Source organism: Carassius auratus, unplaced genomic scaffold, assembly GCF_003368295.1.
Source record: "Carassius auratus strain Wakin unplaced genomic scaffold, ASM336829v1 scaf_tig00216111, whole genome shotgun sequence".
Classification (NCBI taxonomy): Eukaryota; Metazoa; Chordata; class Actinopteri; order Cypriniformes; family Cyprinidae; genus Carassius; species Carassius auratus.
Window position 1 is genome coordinate 784,801 of NW_020528413.1, and position 10,631 is coordinate 795,431.

The following is a 10,631-nucleotide window of genomic DNA, read 5'->3' on the forward strand; positions in this document are numbered from 1 at the left end:
AAAATAAAGTTTGGGATTATATTCATCTGTTTTCTAACTGTTTTCTAAAATAATTTTCTAACTTTTTTAAAATTAATTTTAAGTAAATGTTTTAATCATTTAAAAAAATGTAAATTGCTTGTTTTATTTTTTTTTTTATTTTTCTTCATGATTATTTTACTTTCTTTTATGTAAAGCACTTATAATTACCATTGTGTACGAAATGTGCTATATAAATAAACTTGCCTTGCCTTGCCTTGTTTTATACAGAATGTTTCCAAAATAAAACTTTGAAATAAAAAATTGAGCATGTGGTAGTTTATTGAAGTTGGATGTAAAGCCATTGCTGCCAGTTATTAGATTTTTAACCTTTATATATGTACAGTGTTGATCTAAATGCAAACTATGTCTAATTGAACTAACAGTTGTGTATTCACCCATGCTGAAAGGTACTGAGGTGAAACAACGTCACAATATCAGCTTTGATCCAATTTGCAAAAATTGCACGGAACCCGACATTGATTCACAGGTAAATCTACATTGATGAAGAAATGCCAGCTAGACCTGCTAAGTCCCAAACACAAACCAGCAATCGGTGCGGTTTGGGAGTTGGGCATTTTAACAAGCAGGCTATCAAAAAGCTTCTACATGATATGATGCTCAAATTTTAAACATTATCTCGCTCACTAGGGAGGTTTTCTCATTTTGGAAACAAAACTCAAAGCTACGTCCAGTTAATCACTAATGCAGTAGTAAAAGGTATCTGTGTAATAAGTTGAATAAATAAAATGGGGAAGGTTAATTGGATAATTGGATGAAGGATAATTACTGAACGTGAAATCTTAGCAATAAGTAGTGATGGTGAGATGAAGCCTAATGAAGCTTTAAGCTTTTCAGCAAAGTGGTTGACAAAAGTGTTAATTTCTGGAAGCTTCATTTACTCAAAATACCACCTGGTGGCCAAAGAGTGGAAAAAAAGCTGATATTTTACAGGCAGAGGTGTAAAATCCAGGGGTCAGAAAGTAAAAGTCCTGCCATATTTTTGTTCCACCCATGGACTCAGCAGCTGATTTCACCAGAGGAGTAACCAAGTCATTCCTTTCAAGTCACAAACTAGTCTCAAGTCAAATCCCAAGTCTTCAAAGAGTTAAAGTCAATGAGATAATTAAAGCTGCGGTAGGTAACTTTTGACGCTCTAGCGGTTAATAAACAGAACTGCTTGCATCTTGTGGAAGAACATCATAGCCGTAATTACCTCTCTCTGTTTAAGTCTATGAAGGATCACAAAGGTACTGGGTTACTCCGCCGCAGTACCCCCGAAGAAATCTAAAATAGTCCGAATATAAACACTTATTATAGGTGCACCCTAGTGATTCAGGAAAAGCTAAAAACACGGTTTGGAAAATGGATTCATGGTGTACTTGCTTATTATATAAATTTTTCTACATTTTGAACACAAACAAAGTTACGGACCGCAGCTCTGATTGGTTGTTTCTTACCGGGAGCGTATGAATTTCTGCAAATGGCAATAGGACATCTGGGAGGAGCCAGAAGAGCTTGATTTTTTTACAGATTATCTGTCTCATATTCTACTGTCAGGACATAATGACAGGTTTAACAAATATGTAAAAATATATATTTTTACAAAAGTTACCTACTGCAGCTTTAAGAGACTAATTAAATGATGATTGTGCTTTAGTCACTGATGTATTTTTACATGTTTTTTATGGCGTTTGTAATCACAACGGCATATTTTGGGGTGCAAATACAGTTTAAAACGCCGTATTTGAGATATGTAGAACCTTCTTTCACAAAAAAATAAGCTTTTGTGAAACAGAAAGTTCCTTCAGATGTTAAAGGCTTTATAGAATCATTTAGACAAGAAGCATCTTCTATGGCATCGTGAAGCACCTTTATTTTTAAGAGTGAAGTTTCAGGAAAACCACACATTTGTGAGTAATTCACATTCACACACTTTCTCTATTTCTTTAGCATTGTTTATTATTTTGTTCTATGAACAAATTTTCTAACAGAAATTAAATCAAATAGTAAAGGAAAACACCAATGTGACCTGTACAAAAGCAAAATGCAATTCAAGCTAAGTAACAGATTCATTTTACACTGAAGCCATTAGCTGTTCATTTTCTTATTTTAATAGTTTAGTTTTAAATGTAAATTCACAATATCAATAAAACATGTGTCCCTCATTCATGAAACTACATTTTTCTATTTATATATAGTAAATCACAATATTAATGTACTGTAAAATGGGCCTTTATAGAAGAAACATTCATTAGTTTGGAAAAAATCTAAAGATGTAATTATGTTTAATTAAAGTTATAAATTGTTACTCCCACAAAACTGTATGTTTCCATACATGTAATTTATTTCCCTTTACCATAGGCACATGAAATAGTTTTCTGGAGTTTTCAAATGTGATTGTTTTGAGAATTGAACAAATGTACTTTGTACTACTACTACTACTAATAATAATAATATTAATAAATATATAGAAGCTATAAAATAAGACACTGAAGAATAACATGTTTTCTTTCATTTGCAGAAATGATCTGAGACTTTAACATTTAGCACACAAAAACATAGATTTTGTTACATAAAATCAGCTGTATATTAATGGCACTTGAGCAGAATTGTATTACTTATTACTTATTCAGTGGTTACTCTGAACGTGACGCTGTAGTCCTCAGTGTTGTTTGAGCAAAGACATCTGAAGAACTTCCTGTACTGCTCCCTGACCTGGACAAGAATGAGACGAGAGGAGATGAGTGACATGATATCAATTTAACCTCTGAAACTCATGAACCAGGATAGAGTTTGTTTGGAATAAACAGGTTAGAAAAAGTGGATTTTAGATGCATTTTTAGAAACAAGACTATTCAAATATGCATGCTTTCCTTTACTTCCATAACCTATACGGGATGATAAAATGTCTAGGACAAAATGAAGAAGAATGAAAAAAAAAAAAAGAAACGATTTTAAACTGATGCTATCTTTAGAAAACAGAGCCTAAAATTATTAAGTAGTTTTATTAAGCTTGGAGATCAAAGGCATTCTGTCATTTTTATTTTGGTATTGGGATATTGGTTTGTTTTAACTCAGAGGGAGTGTCAGCCACATTAAAAAAGTTAACAGCTTTAGTCATTTGTGGATTAATGCTTATTGGAGACACGAACCATTTAAAACGATTCAGTTCAATTTGGTGAACTGGTTCAAGAAGATCCGGTTACATCGAAGGATTCGTTCGCGAACCGGATATCATATATTGCAGTGAACATGCTCACAACAGACCCGGAAGAGAAGACAATGCTGAATAAAGTAATAGTTTTTGCTATTTTTGGACCAAAATGTATTTTCGATGCTTCAAAAAATTCTAACTGACCCTCTGATGTCACACGGACTACTTTGATGGTGTTTTTCTTACCTTTCTGGACATGGACAGTATACCGTACACACAGTTTCAATGGAGGGACTGAGAGCTCTTGGACTAAATCTAAAATATCTTAAACTGTGTTCCGAAGATAAACGGAGGTCTTACTGGTTTGGAACGACATGAGGGTGAGTCATTAATTACATAATTTAGATTTTTGGGTGAACTAACCCTTTAACAGGTGTGCAATTAACAGTGATGAATCAGACAAAGGCTTGTGGGAAATGTAGTGCCTGCAGTGGGATGACTCTATGGGGAAGTGAGATCACTAGTGGACACCCAGGGATACACAGACCAGACACTGTGACAGTTGCAGGTCACCAAAATAAAAACAGGACCTCTGTGAAAACATCCAAATTACACATGTAAATTGAGGGGTGTCTGACCTTTTTATTGAGGACACAGTAGATGAGGAAGATGAAGGTTCCCTGCTGGGAGTTCAAGATCAGGAAGATGATCTCCAGCACTTTCCTGTTATCAGTGAAGACACCCAGAATCCAGGGGCAACCAAGAACCACAAACTGAGCCAGTGTTTTAAACACCATAATCCTGCAGAGAAACAGAGAAAGAATGTCTTTATTATTATGTCTTTATTGACTATGTGATTTTCTATAGAGTGATTAAATACTAAAGTTACTTGGTTTGCTTAATCTGTGAAACTTCAGCATTGAGACTTTTGAAAGCTGAGTTCAGACTGATGACAATGTTGATGAAGAGAATTGTGTTTGCCTGCAAAGTAGAAGAGTAATTAATCACCTTGTTTTCCTTTCAATATAAATAAAAGTCATGAGAAATGAGAAATGTGTTTACAGCTAGTATGACACAAACAGGACCAAGAAAACTCCAGATGAAGCCTTTATCCAGTTTAATCCAGCAGCTGTTCAAAGAAAAATCAATATAACTGAATGAATTTTTCAGAAACACTATTTCAGGTGATGACTAGGGAAGTATTGCAGATTTTAATCTTTTGCTTGACACTGATAGAGTTTGTGTCTATATTTTATCAGATCACTCACTGTTCGCTGCCGTAGCCTTTAGGAACCAGACCGACAGACACACACACCACAACCAGAGCAACCACATATCCAATCACACACAGGAATCCAGTGCTAAGCACCGCCCTCTTTTTAGAGCTGATCTTTGATAGGTTCTTCACACAGATGAAGAGCAGCACAGCTTCAATGAACATCCACACAAAGCCGGAGAGAAAGAGGAAGTGCAGAAGGCCTGAGATCACTGCACACAACACCTGGAGATCAAGAGAAAGGGTTATGATGATTCTCAACAGCCCCTTTCGCACTGCACGTTGGACCCAGAAAATTGCTGGAACATTGCTGGGTCACCTTCTGTGTGAAAGCAAACATGTCCCAGGATTGATTCCGGGATTGATCCCAGGTCGGGGACCTAGTAACATTGCCGGGTTTATTCAAGGGACTGTGTGAACAGAAGACAAAACTAGTGTCGTTAAAGGATATGTCGTAGTGATGCTTCACATTATCAGACAACTCTTTTACCGGCTGTTTTGATTTGATAAGCATTTGTGACAAAAAATAATAATAATAATAAAAAATGTGCAAACTGTAATGAAGCAGAGATCAATTAGTTCCTCACTTTCTACACTGATGCTGAGATTGTTCGGAAGCTTAATAGAAAGTTAACGTGCCAAGCATTTTTGCCTCGTACATTACATGTCACACCCTGATGTCATTTGTCTTTATGGGACGTTTACGGGTTGTGTGTGAATGCACGCAGATATTCTGGGTAATCACTGACAGTGTGAAAGTGCAAAATCTAGAGACCCGGGAACAATTGCTGGGACACATCACTCGTGTATTTTACAGAATCGCAGTGTGAAAGGGGTTAGTGATGCTGTGCTGAGCTGTAGGGCTCCTTCATCATTCTCACCTGCTGAGGCCGTATGAGATTCAGGAACTGCTGTGTGAGCAGGAACAGAAGGTGAGCCAGCAGAAGACTGATGCAGATGTTGATTCGAGCCACATTATTCACTAAAGAACTCCACTGACAAAAGGCAAAGGTCAACAGGGCCAAACTGAAGAACACCAGCCCCACGATCACACACACCAAATTCAACTGCTCCAGCAGTGGGTCACTCTGTGAAAACATGTCAGAAAACATGAGCGCCAAATCTGTGCTGTTCTTCAGTGTTCACTAGTTCACTAGAAATGTTCAGTACCTCTGGTGGGCGGCTGGTTTGCATGATGAGAGCGAATGTGGACAGATGAACACAGGAACACACAGTGTAGCTGCTGTTGAACTCTAAAACATAACATCCATCTGCAATCCACTCGCTGATATTCCAGTACACACAGGAGTGAGAACCACTGTGATCAAACTCCTGAAAAGATGAAGAAAATATCAGAACACTGAATATTAGATGTTTCCAGATGTTGGACAAACACATTTCAGTCTCTCACTCTGATGTGTCTGAAGGTGAAGTTGACTGGTTTGGTGAGTTTAGTGTTGGTGGTTTTGGGAAGAGTAACTGAGATCACAGTGGACATCATGGTTTTAACTGTGTCATTTGATGTGTTGAAGAAGTCTGGCTTCAGTAGATTCTCCATCGTGACATAGCTCATGAAAGCCACAGCAGCTGACCCTGAGTGACAGAAACAGAATAATACATTTACATTAAATACTTTATCGGGGTGGTGAACGTCAGTCCTGGAGAGCCGTAGCCATACAGCAGGGATAGGCATCTCCAGTCCTGGAGGGCCACTATCCTGCAGAGTTTATCTCAAACCCTAATTAAACACACCTGAAAAGGCAATCAGTGTTTTCTGGATTACACGATAGATACAGGCAGGTGAGATTTTATGAGGACTGAAGCTAAACTCTGCAGGATAGTGGCCCTCCAGGACCGGAGTTGCCTATCCCTGCCATACAGAGTTTTGCTTCAACTTTAATCAAACATACCTGAACAAGCTAATCAAGGTCTTAAGTTTTATTAAAAAGCTACAGGCCACTGAGATTTAATTAGGGTTGGAGCTGAACTCTGCAAGGCTGAGGCTCTACAGGATCGGAGTTTGCCACCTCTGTACTATATGTTACAATAACAACAACAACAGCAACCAAAAAGTAAATGTAGTTTAAATGTAATGGTATAATGTATCTGCCCACATCTTTTAAATCAAACTAAAACATTTGACATACTTTCAATGTTGTTCTTGGACATCCCAATGAGATCGATGTCCACAGAAGAATTTGTTGTGTCAAGTCGAGGCATTTTATGTAAGGTGACCTGTGGTCCAACCATGAAGACTTGACCCTCTGATTAAACACAAACAAACAGTTACATGCTATTTAATTGTATATATATATATATCATTATTATTGCCTTAGTCTTTCCTGTGTGACCTAGTTTCTGTCTCCCCTTTGATTTCATCATTTGATTCACCTGTGCTTCTTTAATTATCCTCATTTGCCATCCTATTTAAATTTTAGTCAGTTCACTGTTTCTTGGTCCTTTATTGATGTTGAAATGTTGGCCCCCTGGAGTCATCTTCCTTCACCATGGCTCCTCCCTATATCGGATCTACCCTTTGAAATCAAGTTGGTTGCTGCCTGGGTCCCGCCTGGCTCCTCCAGCTCTAGCTCCCTCCTATCTTCTCTTTGGCTTCTTCTTCTGTCTGATCCTCCCTGGCTCTGCCTGTCTCAGTCCTGGCTCCTCCCTCCATCTCATCCGCCCTGGTCCTTCCTGATTTCTCCCTGGTTCTTCCCTCCTTCTGGATCCTTCCTGGCTCCTCCCTCCGTCATCTCCACCCTGGTCATCTACCTGACCTTCACCACTGCCTTCTCCCCAGCCCTAACCACTCCCACCGTCCTTTGTCCTTCTTGCCTAGGTGCGAAGTTGCGCCTTCAGAGTGGGGGGAGTACTGTCACAGTCTGTGTATTTATCATTTTTTATGTGTTCCCTGTGTGACCTAGTTTCTGTGTCCCCTTTGATTTTGTAATTTGGTTCTCTTGTGTCTGATTAATATTTGCCCTCCTTTTTAAGTTGTAGTATGTTCACTGTTTCTTGGTCCAGTATTGATGTTGTTGTGACATTTCTCTACATGGTCTCCCACCTACCTTCTGTGGTTTTACCCTCTGTGTGGATTTAATAAAATTATTTGTCTTCTTTTGTCTTCTTTGTGTGCCTATTTTACACCTCAGTGTGACATTTGTTTTGATTTTAATGACATTTGGGATTGGAAGAAAAGCAAGATGGGAACTGGAGCACTTCAGTATACAGTGTACTGTAAGAATGTACCTTTGACCTGCTGGATCTCATGCTGTAGTTTTATAGAGCTACTATAATTTAATAACGCACTACCCATATAATCACAGATGAGAGTCTGAACAAGATCAATGAATCAGATGATTGTCTTCCGCATCACCTTATAATTTTTGCTCATGGCTTTTCTTTCCTTAACAACTATGCTTCATATATTCAGAGTTACAGCAGCCAGATAAATAAAAAATAAAAACATGTTAAAGAGTCAAGAGTCCAACTAAAGGTGACACTAATCACTATTAAATTAACTTCAAATTAATGTTATTTTCAATAAAACATCAAAACCTCGCTTTGAGGTGCATTTCCCAAAACCATTGTTAGCCAACTATGATCACAAGTTCCTTAGTTACCAACATAGTTAAACGATTCGATTTTTCCCGAAACCATAGTTCAAATGTGTATTCGCAAACAGCGTTGCAAACTTACGCAGTTTGAATTACAGCTCTCGATGTGGTTAGAAGCATAGTTTCTTGTTAATAAGACATATGGACTTAAATTATGTTCTTGGGCACAATACACAAGCTAACATTTCACAGCAGTACAATCTATCATTTCTATTCTATCTAAATATATATATATATATATATATATACACACACACATTGCAATCATTTATTTATGGACATCCCCAATGCAACAGTGCACATGTGCATAAAACCCTAGGGGAACCCCAGAGTATCATGTAAGAGGGAACCTGCAATGAATCAAACATCAAGAATCTAATCATAAATATCAAATCAATTCATTAGCAGAAGTTATCATTCCACCACATGCATGTGATGTCATTAACAAAGGCCCTTTATTGTTGAACTAATGTGGTTCAAACAATGGAGATGCAACTGTGTTGAGGAAACAGTCGTGACTAGCAAGTGTTTAATCCAATTCTGAGCCAAATTCTGACTTGTGCGACAATTTTTTTGAGTCAGGACAAATTTCAGCTTTGTCATGCGTCTTTTGAAGTGGAATGTATAGGGGGTGATGGGAGGTGATAAGCCTCTCCTGAGTGACAATCATATGGTTAGATGAATTTCTGACATATCAGAAATTTTGGACACCCTTCATGAGGGTATCGCACAGTTGAAGCGAAACTATGAACCAAATAATCTCAATGTTTTTTTCCCTTCACTGCATCTGTGTGAAAACAGAAAAGAAACAATGGCAATTGGGCATGTGATTTGGATTGAAGCAATAGAGGCTACACTTTTTCTATTATACTGTGAGCAGTCAAGACGCAGCTTGACAATTGGACTGTATAGTGAGTTTGAACACATAAATTCTGTGCTTTGGCTTGACATCAAACACAATTTACTTGTACAGTGGTATTTAACAGAAACGTTGTTGAAATCACACAGTGTATGCCGTCCTAAGGCTGCGGCAGGAAGTCAGTTGTTGTTTTAAGGGTATATTTGTGGATCTTGTGTGTAACAAAGTTCTTGAGCTTTTTTTTTTTTTTTTTTCAGTGATTCTGCTTGTTAACAGCAGGTGTTCATCACTAATGCTCAATCATCAATTACCACATTAACTTCAGTACTTATTCAGTGTTACTTTTAACACACTGCTGGTTGTTCCCATATAAAAATAGAGCAGTGTCAATTTCTGTGTTCTCCAAAAACTAAAAAAACTAAATAAAATGCTGACCTTTGACATGCGTAACAAAAAATGCAGGCAGTGTTTCCTGCTCTTTTATAAGTTCATAACAAAATTAATTAGTTACCCACCACTGCTCTCTAGACTAAATAAAGTTACTGATGTAATATATAATCAGATTTTCAGTTATCAATAACAATTGTACCTTCACTTACCTACAGCAGGAAGAGTAAAATTGACACTGGCACTTGTGTCTGTCGGCTTCACTAATGTAGAAATGAGCTTCTCACTAGTTTTTAACACACGGTTTCCATAAGAGGCTAGTTCAGTTGGGCTTGCTGATGATGATGACTCTACAATCTTCTCTGAAGCGTTGAAAGCCATAGTCAAAATGTTTCTCACAGTCTAATTTAATGATCAGAAAAATGCAGTTCAATACTGTTACTGTTCATGTAAATGTCAAGAAAGCCAGCACTGCTATGTCTGTCATATATTATCTAAATTAGATTTTATTAATTTATACATTTTCTCCTGAAGACTTACATTTAAAGGAAGCACTTGATCTGTGATCGTCTCAATCTCCTCAAAAATCTTTTGAAGACATCCTCCAGGGGTCTGACTCTGAAATCATAACCGAGTTTTATACAGTAAATAAAACATAATCTGTGATTTAAATCATGTTTTGCAATATTAATAGCAAACAAATGTAAGTTTGTGCATGTAACCATCAACAATAAATAGAAAAGCATTCATATTTCAAATATCTACCAATGCACATCTCATGCTGTCTGTACTATTATTCATAAAAGCTGTGAGGCCAGCTACAAAACTTCAATTTCAGAAACTCAACTTACGTTGCAGTCTTCTGGCACCTTTATATCTCTAACTGCAATGACAGAAATCAGCATCAGGTCAAACAAAACAGCAAATTATATAGATGTCATTTGTGCAACGGACAAATTAGAAATAAGTGATGAATGTTGTCTATGAGTACAGAAGCCCTAAGATTTTTTTATTATTATTATTTTATTTTTTATTTTATCTAAAAAAATGTTTGTCCTCTCCAAAGTATTTTTTCTCTCTCCTAAAGACTTTGATTATTAATTGTTATTAGGGGCCAAGCACCGAAGGTGCGAGGCACCTATTGTTTTTGTTCCGGTTCTTATTATTATTCTTCCTTTTTCCGACTGGGAGTCTATGGCAGCCCATAGAACCGATTGCGGGAAAGTTGTATAATTTGGCACACTGATAGAGGACAGTCCCAACATTAACTATAGCAAATTTGAAGTCTCTAACTCCTACTCTCTAGCGCCACCACTTGTC

General features: G+C 37.3%; 1 protein-coding gene across 1 annotated transcript; it reads right to left on the bottom strand.

Annotated features, from left to right (window-relative positions):
* Positions 1 to 2,039: 2,039 nt before the first annotated feature.
* Positions 2,040 to 9,935, bottom strand: LOC113097126 (adhesion G protein-coupled receptor E3-like; the record flags this gene model as incomplete). The annotated part of the gene is made up of 11 exons (XM_026262327.1): positions 2,040 to 2,736; positions 3,814 to 3,976; positions 4,065 to 4,156; positions 4,238 to 4,304; positions 4,444 to 4,676; positions 5,333 to 5,539; positions 5,622 to 5,783; positions 5,863 to 6,044; positions 6,599 to 6,715; positions 9,524 to 9,713; positions 9,852 to 9,935. Coding segments are annotated over 11 exons (1,587 nt in total), but the record flags the coding sequence as incomplete, so codon positions are not given.
* Between the last annotated feature and the right edge of the window lie 696 nt (positions 9,936 to 10,631).